This window comes from Chaetodon trifascialis, chromosome 6 (genome assembly GCF_039877785.1).
Source record: "Chaetodon trifascialis isolate fChaTrf1 chromosome 6, fChaTrf1.hap1, whole genome shotgun sequence".
Taxonomy (NCBI): Eukaryota; Metazoa; Chordata; class Actinopteri; order Chaetodontiformes; family Chaetodontidae; genus Chaetodon; species Chaetodon trifascialis.
In genome coordinates this window covers 11,724,834-11,741,884 of record NC_092061.1, presented here as the reverse complement: position 1 = coordinate 11,741,884, position 17,051 = coordinate 11,724,834, and the positions used below count along the sequence as shown (strand labels likewise).

The 17,051-nt window shown below is 39.4% G+C and overlaps 1 protein-coding gene across 2 annotated transcripts; it reads right to left on the bottom strand.

Annotated features, from left to right (window-relative positions):
- Nucleotides 1-192: 192 nt before the first annotated feature.
- Nucleotides 193-16,406, bottom strand: me2 (malic enzyme 2, NAD(+)-dependent, mitochondrial). Of its 2 annotated transcripts, none has more exons than XM_070964945.1 (15): nt 16,255-16,406; nt 11,550-11,706; nt 7,820-7,953; nt 7,550-7,699; nt 7,121-7,196; nt 6,694-6,855; nt 6,378-6,591; nt 5,809-5,906; nt 5,357-5,470; nt 5,106-5,217; nt 4,701-4,843; nt 4,468-4,570; nt 4,285-4,355; nt 3,815-3,913; nt 193-3,504 (listed from the first exon to the last, which is right to left on the bottom strand). In XM_070964945.1, exons 2-15 carry the CDS (start codon nt 11,661-11,663, stop codon nt 3,343-3,345), a joined length of 1,752 nt encoding a protein of 583 aa, XP_070821046.1. In that variant the 5' UTR covers nt 11,664-11,706; nt 16,255-16,406; the 3' UTR covers nt 193-3,342. The 2 variants fall into 2 exon arrangements, with proteins under 2 accessions (XP_070821046.1, XP_070821047.1); XM_070964946.1 differs by having other exon boundaries at nt 194-3,504; nt 11,550-11,703; nt 16,255-16,326.
- Nucleotides 16,407-17,051: the final 645 nt, after the last annotated feature.

The following is a 17,051-nucleotide window of genomic DNA, read 5'->3' as shown; positions in this document are numbered from 1 at the left end:
GCGGCGTTCACGTAAAGTCGGATTCCTCGCTATTTTCCAAGGTACGTTCAATTAAAATCCATGGCTCTTTACACAGTAACCACACAAAGACTAGCACTGGAGTCAAACAAATAAAATAAAACAGTGTCTACATCTTTAACAGCAGGGGAAAAAGAAACAGAAAACATAAATCAGCAGCCAGAGGAGCCAGTATAAAACTGTTTTTTTTATTCTGCACTTTTAATAGCACATGAGTATTAAGAAACGGCACAAACAAATGCTGCTCTGAGTACAAATGCTGAGGCAAATTACTGCTGTGTAACAAAAATAATCTTCAGAAACACAGACTCCAAGGAGACAACAATATATGAATGCACAATTCTATGAAGCTGAAGTTAAAGTGTTTCTAAATAGTTCCTTTCAAATAAAACTAGTTAAACATGTATGAGCAGATAACTTCGAAAAATGTGTTGAGTGTTCACAACATCAAGCTGCACCGCCTGTAAGAGGAAAAAGCTGCACAATGAATACTAGACAGTTACATCATTCTGGACAAAATAAACAGCTATGTTTTTGCAGTCACAGTGCAGAGTTGTTTATCAGCTCTGCCTGCAGCTTGCTGTGAGGTCTACATCATGGCACACAAAGTGACTGAACAAACAATGAACATTGTGCAGGCACTTCAGTGCAGGTGGTTAGCAGGTCCTAATACGACATCCTGAGATTAAAATTTACACAGCAGCCTAGTATATATATATTAAAAAAATATTTGAAGACTAATGCATGATAATGCCAATTTCCTTAACAACAGTGTGCATAAGGCAATACGATAAATGACAAATGGTAGTTTTAATGTAGCTGGTCAACTGTTCAGACTTCAACACATTTTAGCTGTGAGGCTGTGTGTTTGTGTCCAGTGTACATGGTCAGGTTTCTAAATTCTTAAGTTTTACAGTAAACACATCATCTTAGATCTTACTCCTGCAGCCAGTCTGTTCGAGCACAGGGTAAAATATAAAGATGTTATAGAGAACTGGCACCGTCAGTACTGCCTCACTGGAGTAAGTGCAGTACATCAAACTGACACACAGACATGAAATATTAGGAAATCTAACTGTAACATAGCTGATAGGATATCTTGCTCTGTGAAATGCATGTAGGAGCTTGAGGAAGTTGACATCTGCTATAACTGTGATTGTTTAACTGAATAGCTGGTGGGAGATTGCTGCACTTGACTCACATGTTAACGTTTGCAAAGCTTAGACCTGTAACATCAGAAAAGACATGCTCTAACAAATGTTTGTGTCTATGGAAATCTTTCTCTTGAGAAACTTGACATAGTTAAAGCTGACTTGATAGCAATACTGAGGTTTAGCATCATCCCTCTAGCATCAAGACTTGTACATTAACAGTGCTGGTATCTTTTTAGGACATGAGCATAAGCACAAATTGTTATTTCAGAATGTGGTGAGCATAAAAACCCTGTTAAAAGGTCAATATGTCAGAGTTTTGTGTGACCTTTTCTAGCAGGGCTATTTGGCCACTGTCTTTTTATGCCAGTAATATGATTTTTGAATGGCCCACAGTGTAAAATTATGAGTAAAGTGCATCAAGCACCTCATATCTGGAAACAACAAAGTCCCAGAAAAAATGAGGTCTGACTTCCTTTAAAGCAAGACTACTGTCTGACACTGCCTTTTATCAAATTAAATGTAGGGCTATTCATTCATATCTTGCACCACACTTAGATCTTCTTATCATATATTATATTTAATCTTATGTTATTTAATCTTGTTTTTTATCTTTATTTTATTATATGCTAAATATTATCTTGTGTTTTTCTGGCCTGTTTGCTGTACCAAAATTTTCATCTCTTTCTCTCGCATTATCTGAGATAATGTAACTGTGTTTTAAGTTATTAATGCTCAGGGTCGATCAGAGCAATGAATAGATCCCTAGGGCCTCTTAGCCTGTTGTACTGTTGAATATGTTCCAAGGAACAAACCCACATATCAACCTGCATCTCACACATGGATGAACTGAACACAACTTAATAAATACGCTTTCAGCAGACAGTCTCAGTGTCCACAAAGGGACAAGTACAGTGAACAAAATATCATCAAAATAGAAAATGACATTTATCCAACCATTTGATACTGCACACTGTTCGTTAAATATTTAGAGGATCCTTTCTGTATCACACATAAGCAAAAGAGTTCATTTTTAGGGATTCTTCTTACCACAACTCGTTACAGGAGCGTCAATGACAGACTTTCTATGAATGGGCCAGCACAATGGGCCAAAAAAAAAATTAAATATAAACACAATGAAACAAAAGCATTTGAACAAATAAAATACTGGAGTGGACATTGTTTCCTTGAGTGTTTTTAGATATAAATTTCATTTAATTTCCCTTCATAAAATCACACCGTTCTCAAAGGTCTTTCTTTAAATACTCACTCCATTTCTCCTGAGTAACACTGATCCCTCTTACAGGTTAAAATGGAGTCTTTAAGCATATGTTTTACACCAGGCATTGGTTGGATCATCACCAGAGGCCCATTTGATGTGAGAAAGGCAACGTCCAGCCTGTGCATTAATTTTGGCTATCTCTAGGTTCCTATGTGTAGTTAGATTAGTAGTAAGTGCACTCACCTCTGCTCTTTCGCATCAAATTAGAGTCATCATTACATTAAATGTGGAGTGACTAGATAGTGCTTGATAATACAAACACCAAACAAATCATAGACTAACCATCTTGTAGAACCCATTATAACCTTGAGCGATGGCCCAAGTGAACACAGTTTGCTTTGCTATTCAGTGTAATCTAATTTACTCTGTATTCAAATTTTCTGATGCAAGTTTGGTGTTCTGATTTCTTCTAGCTGAAATATTTGACAATCCCATATAATTTCTAGTGATAATATACCGTGATTTATCCCATTCTGATATTTATTATTTATTTTTAAAATAGAGCACAGATCATTAAAATGTATCTCAAAGTTTCAAGAATGAAACCACATTTCCACACTGCCTTTTCCCACCACCAGATGGCGCTCCAGCTGCAGTGCAAGTTTAGGTTTGATGAGAGGCGATAAAAAACTGGGATGTGAAGCGAAATGCTATTTCCATTCAAATGTCCTCTTTCAAAAGCCACTTTCCACTCTGCCTTTTCACAGATCTAATAAGACTGGTTTAGTGCACATGCAGTAACATGGCAGCAGTATGGGACTTCTGCCTTTTTTCACAAGCTGATGTTTGCACTAAGATAATTATACTCATCTCAAAAGATCTGTGATTGCGAGTGGAAAATGAGGAAGAGTGACATTGTGACATGGAGCACAGTGAGGGTCTGTTCTACTTCTAGTTAGTCTTGGGGCTGAAGCTGACACCTGGCCAGTCGTAGGTGTCTGGCAGGAAGGAGTCATAGTGGGTGTTCCATACAGTAGCACGGACAAAGCCATTCTTGTCCACAGGCTCAGGGTAGCGGAACGCCATGCCTTTAGCATAGACATACTCCACCACCTACAGCAAGAAAGAGAAACTTTAGCATTGACTAATACTGAAAGGCAGATACAAATAGAAAGGACAGACACACAAACTACGCAGACAAACAGCAACAAGTTAAACTGGCCAAACATTACTGGACAGCTACGACCAAATCTGAATGCTGTTTGGGAAGTTATTTAAAGCTAACTAGCTTTTGAAAATCAGATGATGGTAGAAGAGGCTAAATCTAGGCTGGAACAGTTAAGGTTTGGACTAATGTCAACAGGCTTATCAATAGCCAAAACATTCAGTCAAAGTTGGCAATTGTCATTTTCAGGAAACTTGCCTTGACAGCCATCTGGACAGAGACCTCTCTGATATTGGAGAGAGGCGGGTAGAGTCTGCCTTCTTCCAGCTCTTTATCTGTCACCTGCTCTGCAAGGGTCTGAAATGAGAATAAAAATGAATTTCTAGTACTGTTACTGGCAACACACAATCATCTTGTGCTTTTTATAATCATATGCATTAATCAATATAATCAAGTCAAATGCAGCCCAGCAAAGGACAGGAGAGCACAGATGGAAGAAGTACAAAGCAGGGTCAGCCTTTAAAAAGCTCCTCATCTCTTAGTTATTAAGCCAAAGTCTAGAAAAAGAGGGAACAGGAGACAGGAAAGGGTTAAAGAGGGCTTATATGACACTATACAACGTATGCATACATAACAGGGGGCGGTGAGAGGTGAGGGCGAGGTAAAGATGCACTTGAGCAAGTTTAAAGAGGAGACACACAGAGAAAAGCTCAGTGATGACTTCAGACCTTGGCAGCCTCTAAGAAGACTGTGTCACTGATGTGTCTCACTCCACTCAGGATCACAGCCAAGGCCACACCTGCAACGCACAAACACGCGACTTAAAACAGACTGCATTTACTTTTTGTATTTTCTTTATCATGCAATGATTTTTCCCCAATGTGCAAATAAATATTTCTGTTTTCTGTCACCTGGGAAGATGTACGCATTGTTTCCTTGTCCAGGAGTGAGGACGCGCCCATCACTCAGAGCCACTGGACCGAACGGACTACCACTGGCAAAAAGACATCTACCCTGGGGACAAAAGGAAAAAAAAAACAAAGGGTTAAAGAGATAACAGGAGGAGTGGTTTGACAGCACGGGAACTCTTAATGCTTAATTTCAGAAAGAAACAAAGGAAAGCAAAGCAAGAGGAACCATGTACATCAGTGAGTGTGTAGGCGTCCTCTGCTGTGCACTCTGCTTTAGTGGTTGGGTTACTCAGGGCAAAGATGATTGGGCGTTCGTTCAGGGTTCCCATGGACTTGATGACGTCATGGGTGAACAGACGTCCAGCTCCTGCCACACCTGGGAGAAGGAAAGAGGTGTTGGTCACCCTGTGCTCGTGATCCATCTTTACCACTCAAGCAGAGCCCGCAATCACAGCACATTCAGACATGACAGGATGAGTTCAGATTAACAATAAATACATAGTTAACCGGGTCCAATCTCCTGCTTGAATAAAATAAAATAGCATCATTGCAAACAAGAGCATATTCATTCTTTCATTCAGTTTTTGTTTTACATATTCAAAACTTTGCAGAAATACAGAAAATGAGACATTCCTTACCAATAATAGCAGTGGGTTTGATGGTGTTGACAGCATCTAGGAAGCTCTGTGCATTCCCTGGACTGTCATGGACAAATGCCTCCTGGTTAGTGTCCATTTCCTGCAGTCTGTTCTGGAGTCACATACAGTACAATTGTGGCAGCAGTGACTCAATAGAAACATAATAAACCACCAACAGTGAGCCAGACAGGAAGCCACACAGACATCTAATATTTAAGTTTTGGTCATTACCGTCTGTCACATACACTGACCTTTACCAACAAGCCATGTTTATCGTACATCCAGATCCTTTTTCTGGCCTCAGCTTGGGTCATCCCTGTCTCCATCATGGCCATGACAATCAGATTAGCAATACCAAGGGCAGCCTAAAGAGAAAAAAACCTCATCAAGTTAAACATTCAAAGTACTTAGACAGTAAAACTTTCACCCTTATTTTCAAATGAGAGAATGACTAAGCAAATACATGTTTTCCCCTTAAAAGGTCTGGTCAATGCAGAGAAGACTTCTGACTCTTAAGTTCATCATTTATTATTAGTATTACCAACTCTGGTCAGTAGAGAGCAGCTTATTTTCTTGATTCAATACAAGGGACATTCACATTCCAAATTAGGGAGAAAAAAGAGAAAAAGAAAAAAAATATCGGAAAGCAAAGCAAAATCAAGCAAACTCAAATTGACTGATTAATGGATAAATATTATCTTACTTCTCCAGCTCCCAGGAAAAGCACCCGGTGTTCAGTGATAGGTTTGCCAGTGGCTCTCTGAGCTGCTAACAGACCAGCAAGGGCTACAGATGCAGTGCCTGGAAACATGCAGAAGAAGGCAACAGTAAACAGTGAAGTCTCTGTCTTGAAGAATTAAGTGGGTGGGATGGGTCTCCGTTCATTTAATTAAACTTTTCGAGTTATTCTGTGCCTGCTGTTCAGTCCTCTTTGATTTTCAGACATCACAGCTCATGAATGCATATGTTCACTGTAATGGATTATTCCATTCAAGCAAGTTGCAGGTATCTGCTATTGCATTTTTGTGGTGAAATGAAAGGAAACCAACAGCAGGTTGGAAGGTGGAAAGTGAACATTAAATCTTAACATGCTTTTAAAAGATTCCACATAAATTAAAGAATTTAAAGGACAGGCAGTTTGTAAGGATGGGCGGGAACGTGCACAACCTCCAATTGAACTGTACTAAACTTAATTCAACTGATTTTAACTAGATAGGTAAACTGGCATTGAAGTACAAGTCCCAAATGTTATATGAAGGTTTACGTAAGAACCTTGGATATCATCGTTGAAGGTGCAGTACTTCTCCCTGTACTTCCTGAGGAAGCGGAAAGCATTGTGGTTCCCAAAGTCCTCAAACTGGATCAGTGTGTCCTGCCCATATTTTTCCACCACAGCTTCCATGAATTCATCAATCAGATCGTCGTAGGCTTGAGAGCGGTCCCGCTTCTGGTACAGGCCCATGTACAGTGGATCTTTGAGGAGAGTCTGATTGGAGGGCAACGACAAACATAAAGGATGATGAGTTTCCCTACTTAACCCAAAGCATGTGTACGGTATGCAGAAAAGACATATATACAGCCCTCCTACCTCATTGTCCGTGCCGACATCTATCACCACAGGCAGACATTTCTCAGGTCTAATGCCAGCACAGGCAGTGTACAGGCAAAGTTTTCCAACAGGGATGCCCATCCCATAAACACCCAGGTCCCCTAATCCCAAAATGCGCTCTCCATCAGTTACTACTACTGCCTACAGAGAGAGAGAGAGAGAGAGAGAGAGGAGGTGGAAAAGAAGTACATCAGTCGCCTGCAGATTATCATTTGACAAGGATATTAGCCAGATGAATGTTGGTTGGTAATGGATAAATTAATAAGTGAGATATTCAAAACTCTGATTTCTATCTATTAATACTTGTATAGCCATAATGTAAGGATCTATCTCCATATTCACAGTTCACTTCTACAATCCTCAGTCTGCAGGTCTGAGAGTTGAGCTGAGGTTGTCAGGTACTTACTGCAACATTGGTCTCTGGCCAGTTGTCCAGGATGGAACGGATGTGTCCTTTGTCGCGAATGGAGATGAACAAGCCTCTGGTGAGAGAATCAAAATGATAGTTGACGACTTCAACAATCACGCTAAGATTATGCCTACATGAAATAGGAACAGAAAACGTATCTCCACAACATTAATACCCTTATTATTCTGGTCAAAATGTTTAGCCATTCGCCATTAAACAGCTCCAGTCAAAGCCTGTATTTTATCCAGAAGAATCCTTTCAATATTTCCAGTCATATCACTTCTATTGAACTCCTGACAGAGGCTGAATTTCTTTCCTCTTTGTCTTTAAGTGAAGAAGTGTCTTCCACCGAAGTAAAACCTACATTAAAGATTCAGACTGTTGTAGATGATGTTTGGTTTGTCGATAGCTTTACTGCATACTTACTTAGGTCTTCTAAAGATGTGTCCATACTGTGTGCAGGCCAGGCCTACAGTGGGAGTGTAGACAATTGGCATCAGTTCCTCTATGTCCTCCATCAACACCCTATAGAAAAGCCTCTCATTCCTTTCCTGGATGCCCATCAAGTAGATGTACCTTTTGCAGAACAAGGAGGCAAAATGAGGAAAAGGAGAAGTATAGAGGAAGGTATTTAAGATAAATGGAGATCATACTGTGGCAAGACTTTCCAGTGCTTAATGCAAAACATATCCTTACTTCTCTAGGGGATCAGTCATCTTCTTGAGATTATTCTGAAAGCGCATGGCCTGAATATCCTGAGTCTCCACTTTGGGAGGCAACAAACCATGTATCCCCAACATCTGTCGCTCCTGTAGAGAGAAGGCCATGCCCTGGGGAGAAAAAAGGGAGGAGTGAGGAGAGAGACAAAGAGAATGCACAAAGGTATCCACCTTGTTTCAACTGCTCATTGTTAGAAAATAACTGGCAGTCAACTTAAATAAGTTCAACAGGGAACACTGTTTCAAAATGTTGTCCTGCTGTTGGGCAAACATGTAAACAGGGCCTGCAAACTTCTGAACTCGTCTTGTAAAGAGGCCATTATTTCTAATCAGACTCCTGTTAATTACATATATTTTTTTAAATCTAATTATGGCATTTGATATGTATTCATCTCTGCCTGCAGGAAATGACTAATTACAATTAATGAGTGAAATGCGATCTGCTGGACAATGGCAGCCTCTCTACTGACAGTTTGTCTTACAATTATTAATTATTTTGGCTATGACATTTCTTGTGGTATATCATATACTATATAATATATACCACTATATATGTTATGCGGTATATTGTGTAGAAAGGTAAAAAACAAGCATGGTGCAGGTTTTTTATAGACATCAATTCTGAGTACTGATGTATTATATTCCTTTATCAAAATAAAATAAATTTCACTGAACCAATTTTCAGAACCTGCTGCAGGAAATGTTCACAGGCTGTGATGTAGTTGTGTCGGCAGAGGGCGCACTGCTTTCCCTAGGAGTCCTCAGACTTAAAGTCGACCTTTTGACACTTAACAGGAGAAGGGCAGCAGAGTGAAAGAAGGGAGACCAGATGAAAGCAATTTTGCAGCTGGGGAAAACAGGCAAGAGAGGGGAGTAGCCTCAAAGAAGCCATAGAAGAGGACTCTGGGCAGAAACACCCCACACATTGAAGAGCAGACGGAGGAGGAGGGGTACAAAGTGTTGTCCTGAAGTGTATGTGTATGTGGTTTAGAGGCCCATCTCTGAATGAAATATGGGTGTAACAAATGGGAGCCATAATGTCTGGTGCTGAGGTAGGGGCAGATTATTTTGTGAGAATTGTGACTCCTGGGGGCTCCCCTGGCAAATGCTGAGTCATGCTGACGGAGCATTTCTCTTCACTCCACTCTCCTATTCAGTTCCTCTAAACACAATGCAACAAACTCCAAACCTCAGATATCTACTTTTTGTTTTTCTCTGTTTACACGGAATTGAAAATAAACATTTTTGATTGAATTGTTTAAAGCTGAGTTTTTCGCTTAGATTTGATTTCGTGTATGCGCTTCTATGTGTTGAAAGTGAACCTTAAAACTTAATTTTACCTAAAGAATTTAATTTGTTTTGAGTCTATGCAATTAAAGGAATCACAGCCCTTTAAGTACACACAGCCTCATCTTACAAATTAGATTTCAATTCTTTGATTTAATCTTGCTGACATAAACAAAGCAACACTATGACCTTTACTGTTGGGTTGCTATGGATCATGGCAATGCAGTCTGCTGATGCGAGTCAAATTTCCTCTGGCAAATGTAATCTCCCTATGAGTAACCAGCATGCTGCTGTTTTGGTCTTGCTTAACGCAGTTTTTGTGTGAAAGTGTTTTAAGATGCAAGACACAATGAACTCTGAATGCTGCCATCTTAATATAAATCACAACCACAGAGCAATACTGCTCACAGACGAGCATTAAAAAGCCTTAAACCTTCTTCTCAAAGCTTTTTCACACTTGAGTTGGTTTTGATCAGCAAACGGTTTTCTAAAGTACAACCGAAAAGATAAAATGACCACAATGAGTGTAACAGTGTAATGTGCATACAGTATTTCAAGGACCATCAGCCATCGAGTCTATGACCAGTTTACATGTAGGTTGGAATGTCTATATTTAGCATAACATGTGAGGTCTAGGCTAAGTTTAGCATAACCTGCACAGAGTGAGGTCACGTCACTTCAAGCAGCTACAGCCTCATGTTTTAACTATCGGACGTTTGTAATATACGCTACAGAGAAACTTACACCATCTGAGAAATTACGGATTGACTGTCATTTGAAGTCCCCACCTTGTTGCAGTAACACAGAAATGACACCATGGCAGGGTGCAGTTTCAGGTACAGGGCAGGGCAGGGCAGGGAAAGACAAGTTTATTTGTATAGCACCGTTTAAATACAAGGCAGTTCAAAGTGCTTTACATAAGTTCTAACACATCATTAATAAGGCCGTGACAAGGAATATACAGAGCAGAATGAAATAAAATAAAGATATACAAAATAATAAAAGTCAAAGGAGTAAAACAGCACCTACAGAGGCCTTTACATTACAGAGATAAACAGTCCTGATTTAAGAAGAAGAATGATAAAAAGTTTTTCATCAACATTACTGACCACATCCAACAAGAAAAAAATTCAACCAATGCTTTTCACCCGTCTGTCAAGCTACTCCTTAAACACAAAAATGCCAAAATGTATTAATAATAACATTATCTGAGCTTTGGGAAGCAGATTATGCCAGCATTTGTCAGTAATTCTAGTTCAAGGCAAAGGGTTCAGAAAAAAAAAGAAAATCATGTTCAGGTTTATGTCAATGAATATATCATCAGAAGTTATTTACAGTTAGGAATGACATTGTCATGTCATGTTTTATTTACTTGCATTTACATTGCTAACAATCCTGTCTCCATTTTTTTTAAAGTACAGCAGCTTCAGATGGATTAAAATCCCATGATATCCTAGTTAAGCATCCTAAATGCTTGAAAACCACCCCTTAAGCCCTCAACTTAAAAAAGTGTTAGAAGCTAGGCCAAGTCAGTCAGCAGAGGAAAATTAACAGCAGCCACCAACTAGCTGCTGGAAAACCATTGGCTAGGGGCAAGTTTTTCAGCAGTGGCCTTGGAAGAGGATTAACCGATGCAACTCTTGACTGCACTTTATAATGCCATGTTGTCTGCACTGTAAAACAATTAACACTGCTCTGTTTAACTGCATGCGTTTGCATGATCAGCTAAAACAGTTGTTGAGTTCTACTTCCAGTAGGAATATTGCATCTCAGGGATCAATTTAAAATTATACAAGCCTGCAGAAATTGAAATATATTTGTGTTCATTAAGATATATAAAAATTCTATATATATATATATTTATTATACGTCTTCTTAAAGACAGTCTGTCAAACATGTCAGAACCTTCAAGTCAGTCCCTGTCCACCACTACACTACAACACCGCTCTCTGCTATTCTTATGCAGGGATAACAGAAATATTGACAGCTGCAAGGAGATGGTGGAGTGTGAGAGAAAGCTCAAAGGTTGAAAGGATGGAGAAAGACTTGGATATGGGGTGTCAAAGTCTAAGGAAGGGATATAAGGAAAACTAACCATTGTTAACAGCCTGGTCAAAAGGAGACATTTATTAAAAAGAAAGCATTTTATACTGTGTATACTTCAGTTACGCTTTACAATATATTTCTCCGCATTAATTTATCCATCCTAAACAGAGAATATTCTGAAATCCTGTGTCTCAGGGTGGAAAATAACTGTAATACATATGCCAATTAGCCTACTTCATAACATGACATAATTGGCATGGATCTAGCACAAATGGGCTGACAGGCTGAACACATGTTAATAAAGCCGCCATCTGTTTAACCACTACGTCTCTTAAAATGCTGACACATAGACACAATGTCAGGAATGCACTCACTTTGTTGGTGCGAGGATTGAGCATGAGAGGCTTGCCCTTCTCTTTGGTGTGTGCCCATCTGCAAACAGAGACACAGGGCCGCAAGGACCAGGTTGTTCTCAATCTGGACAACATGGTGGACAGTCACTGGTGTGGAAGGTCTACTGGGGGAGACCTGCTGAGGAAGGAAAGAGGAACAACGTTGACAAAAATCCTCCATTTCCATCTTCATCTTCATGCTTGGGAGAGTTACTATTGAATTTGAAGCTAACCATATTCTATGCTGAATATTATTAGCAGGCTCCTGCCAAAAGTATTCATGTGCAGTCGTTCGTATCATGGCTTTGAACAAACTTACTTCACCGACTCAAGCAGAAGCACCCGGAGAGCTCAGCAGCTATTGTGTACTCTAATTTAAAACTATTTTTCAGTCTTTTTCATAATTTCGACACTGAAATTCTCTTGACTTTTGCCTGTTTTCAAGCCTACATTTCATCTACATTACCAGCATGTGCAATGAATTGTCAAACAAATGTATTGCTGTCTCTTAGAACTGGCAAGAACTGTCAAGATCTGAATCCTAAAAAGAAAAAAAAAATCCACTCATCATTGACTGTTTATGGTGCAAACGTAAAAGAATTCCTTAGTGTCAATGGGTTGTTAAGACTTATTGCCTTATAGGTTAAACTGGTCTTGCTTCTGACAGTCAAGACCAGAACTGCACTGCTATCACAACCTTTGAACATTCGACATCATGAGAGCCTTATTGCACCTTGGAATGATGTTAAGCTATCAGCAGTGAAGACTGTTGACCAATGGGGACACACACAATCACAGAAGCCTAGAAATGCACTTGCTGTGTATGGACAGTGCCGCACTGGAGGATTATAAATGCTGTCAGCAGTGGCTGGTCATTAATCTGGATGTGGAGAGACGTGATTTAGTGCGTGATCTGAGAAAGAGCTTTGAAAGATTGTCATAATCCTTTTCGCAATGAGCTCCACAAGACGACAGAGAACAAGCTAAATCATGGTTGGCAGATAGGATAGGATATGGAAAGACAGATAACATGGACCATAGGATGGAAGCAAGACTCCAAATAACAATCACAGAAATCATAAGTGGCATCTGCAGAACACACCTGAAGCAATAAATGATTCCTACTATTCTGCAAATGAAGAAGATAAAATGAGCTCATAAATAAATATACAAAAGACTATGTGAATGCAGAATTTCCAAAAATGCTGCCTCTTCAACAACTACTTCTGCGCTTTCACTTCACACATTGGCTCCTAACCTACTTTCAGCTCCTGTTGGTGACCTGGAATAGTATCTTCATTGTAAGAGCTATGCCATGCATGTGACCAGTGATTCATCACTACATTGTGTTATGCTGCACTGTGGCATGTGCAAAGAATGGCCAGTAAAAGACTGTGCTGACAGTTTTGTTTCTCCTTGTGACACTTTCCACCAAACCTACAGAGCCAACAGACTAAAGGAAAAAAATTAAATTGCCACATATGGTATATGTGTAATGTTTGGCAACGTATGTCAATAGGAGCAGACTGATCAAGCATCATTGTGGCACAAAGAGAGCAAAGCAAGCCACAGAGGAGATGTAACCGAAGCAATTTATAAGCTGAACTGTTATACACACCAATATTTGCTCAATTTAAACCATTTTCTCATGTTTTTATTCATTTTATAGCCCAGCCCAAACTCCCTTTGGTATTCTTTAATGTTAAGGCCTGACCTGGAGGAAACGCAACTGGACCTGTAAGCAAGTTGTGTGGAACAGCAACGTGAGCATTATTGCATTTTCTATTTCAGTTCCTTGTAGTTTAGTGACTGAGTCTTGAAGATCTCTAATAGACGCACTGCTTTGAAATACAAGATACACAATGAAACTACAGCGAACTGCAGCCAGCTGTTACAAATAAAGCAATGTCTAATTTCCATTATAATTTAAACTTACAGGCTGGTCACACAGAAAAAATGGCTTAAGCTCCTTTGAAATGTTTCATGGCCTGGAATAACATACAACTGAGCTCAGGTGGTTCATGTGACAAACGGCACTCATCTGTGCTGTCAATATTTCCCTGCCCTTCTCCATTCCTCACTACAGCATTATTGCTTATCCACATATGTTATCATAGGAAATATGAACAGAGGTAAAAGAAACAAAAGGCATTCAAACAAGATGCCAGCACATGCAGCTTCACCAAATAATGCTTGCAAATGTTATTTTTTATATGCTAATCCCTGTGTTTAATCACACTGTGCTGGTTTACTTTTGAAGAGAAACAAAGCCAGGTTACAAATTACCACTGACCTTAACATTTCTTAGCAAACAATGGGTGTGATTTTCCATTTGCCTGTGCATGTTATAGAACAAATTCAAGGAAGCACTGTGGTATAATCATATGCCCCCTTTGTTGACCAAAATATCTGATGAAAGAAATTACAGGCATAGCCAGAGCATAGCAGAGTCTTGGCTTACAACTACATATAAAGGAAACATTGCCCAGAAACCAGCCTTAACACCAGGGCCAAAGTGGCAGAATGTATGATCCAAACCAAGAGTCCACAGACATTTTAATCTCTGTTGATTTGATATTCAGAGGGGAAACAGCCTCTCTGCAGCCTCTTTGAATGCCAGTCTTTGTTGTGTACACTGTACAAGCTTATTTTCTAATTAATCACATCTACTGTTGCTTCCCACCTGTTTCTAGAACACATAAAGCCTGGACACCTGGTGATAAAGTCAGTACTTGATACAGCGGAGCTACTGAACCCTTTTTCATTTAATTTCCTGTCAGACTTAATTAACGTGTCAGATCTAAGGAATCAAACAACCTGAGATTGCCTGTAATTGCTTGTTTTATACTGTCTGCCAAGCAGGAAGATAATTCTGGCACAGAAACTGCAGCGAGCCAGCTTTGTATCACTATTGGAACAACTAGTGTGAATGCAGTACCTGGATACTTTCCATAGTCAGAAACTGGTCTGGACTGCTTGCAACTGTAATTGTTTGTATGCAAATAGTTCATATATGCAGGCAACCAACCCACCTATAATTCGACGTACTGCACCTGACTTCATAAACATAAGGTGTAACAGCCCCAGCTGAGAAATTTATAACTCAATGTAGAGCTGCAAATAACGATTACTTTCAATGTTAATTAATCTGTTGATTATTTTCTCAATCAATCGATTACTTGTTTGGTATAAAATGTCAGAAAATGGTGAGAAGATGACCTACTCAAATGTTTTGTTGGCGACCAAAACGTATTTAGTTACTGTCAAAGAAGAGAAAAGAAACCAGAAAATATTCTTATTTGAGACACATCAGAAAATTTTCACTTCAATTATTGACGTAATTGGCAATTAATTTAACAGTTGACAACTAATTGATTACCCGTTGCAGCTCTTACTCAGTGCCAGCTAAAATGATATTTCACATCATGAATCTCATGGATTACTGGTCAATTTTTAGTTTTTATTAAATTGTAAACAGATCAGACAAACAGGACACACAATCCAATCTAGTCAGACTATTAAGTTTTGCCTTACTATGTCTGGAAGCACTCTTAATATAGAAATCACTTGTGCAAACAATGATTGCATTGACCAAAGTAGGCATACTGTGACAACAAAAGGTTTCATTCCGGACGTGACTTACCAACAGAAAGCGGTGCTCTCTTAAGTAACTACACTACGCATCCTGTCTTAGTCTAGCAGGCAATCCATCATACCCACATGCTTTCATGTGGAAATTTTACGGGGGTCGGAGTACACTGGTATGAAGCAAAAGCTATTTAAACAACATTAAAGAGTAGTAGTCTCATTATGTTACCTTTAATTGACAAACAAACGTTAATCATCGTTACTGCACAGCTAGGTGTGACTTTACTGACAGGTGTTATTATTTTCCCTCACTCTGGCATTCAATGATTGCCCATCCTGTTCCTTCATTAGTGACATTGAATGGCCATTGAAAATCAGCGATGATGTGTGGCTGTTAGATATCTACAAGTCCTGATACTGACTGACATTAAAATTGATTATTAAGTGAAGGAACTGTGAGAGTTTTGTTATTAGTATGCTGTTGAGCTGTGTGCTGTGCAATACTGCAAACGTGGTAATAACTACAATATGGACAGCTAAATCTTCTAGTCTTTATGTTCTCGTTGCGCTTTATTAATTGAATGAAAGCGATATTTGCCCCCCTCACTATTTCTACCTCAACCCTGTTTGGAGATGGAAGTGAAGGAAAGAAATGTCGATGCTGAGAGTGAACATGTGACGACTGCGTTTACACAGAAAGAGCAGATGGACAGGTCAAGAACTGAAACTGTAACTCGCTACAGTGGTAAGCTAATTAGTTAGCCTAGCAATCTCATACACGACCACAAACAAAAAGCAGCTAACAACTGCTAACCACAAGCTAACATTTGGCTAGCGTACAAGAAACACAGACCAAGCTATGTCGTTATTTGGACACCTGTTTCAGCAAACGTGTGAACGACAGAAAAGCCCACAATCCTAATGCCTGTCGATATTCGTTAAACTGACACAGCACTCCGGCACGAAAGTTTTTAGCCTGATGGGTTTCGTGCTGTCATTCATTCAGACCCCCCTGCTTGCTAATTCTTGTCTCAGAAACGAGAAGTTCTTAGATGACACACTCACTTTCCATTTCCTAGAGAATAACTGCTCGGCTTACCTGCTCTTGAATTTTAAATTACTGTCGTTACTTCCGTTGAATAGTCTACTGTTTACGAAGCATTTCTCTCCTCCTGAAGTTCGCTGTAAAACTGCTGTTATTTGACCTCTTGGTTTGTCCCTTAACGGCAGCCACAGATGCAGCAGACCGGCGGTGAGGAGAGGAGACTCTCGCGCAGTGTAAAAAGGCTCTGCCGCTCAGCCAATCACATGTTGGGATTTCTTTCTTGGTTACCGTAAAGAGTGAGACATGCGCAAGATATTTGGAGAGAAACTTGCCAGTCGTAGTTACTGTGAAAGAAAGTCATCTAATTTTGAGTAACTGTGTTTTTAAGATTTTTTGTAGTTAAATAAGAAAACTTTTCATGTTTCGTTTTTATGTTTTTGTTGTTGTTGTTGTTGTTGTTTTACTTAGTTCTTTTGACTTTCTGATGTTTGTCAGCAATGTTTTGCTGGTTTTTTAATCCTGGCACTGAGAGAAATAAAAATTCATCTTTATCCACAATATCTGTTTTAATATTGTAACAATTTGTTGTTTTGTTTGTGCAGATCAAGCAAAAGAATGGCAGGGAGTATCAGCAAGTTTATACTATTACTTGCTAAACAGCAGAGGGCATTAGAGGACTGGTTTGAATTGGTTGCCTATCCTCCGATATCATAATGCATTGCCTGCCACAAGTGTCCCCGACCTTCAGGGTCCCCAGACTTCACATTCTCTGTTTCTCACTTGGTTTTGTGGTAATTTCATCGACTTTTGTTGTTTATGAACATCCGCTACAAAAGTATGACACCACAAAT

Bases quoted from the DNA above. Each gene is read 5' to 3' on its own strand.
- me2 (XM_070964945.1), bottom strand. From the start codon at position 11,663: ATGTTGTCCAGATTGAGAACAACCTGGTCCTTGCGGCCCTGTGTCTCT. The intron at 4,571-4,700 runs GTACATGGTTCC...TTTTGTCCCCAG, and splicing joins ACGCCTACACACTCACTGAT to GGTAGATGTCTTTTTGCCAG. The intron at 4,356-4,467 runs GTGACAGAAAAC...TGTGCGTTGCAG, and splicing joins CAATGCGTACATCTTCCCAG to GTGTGGCCTTGGCTGTGATC.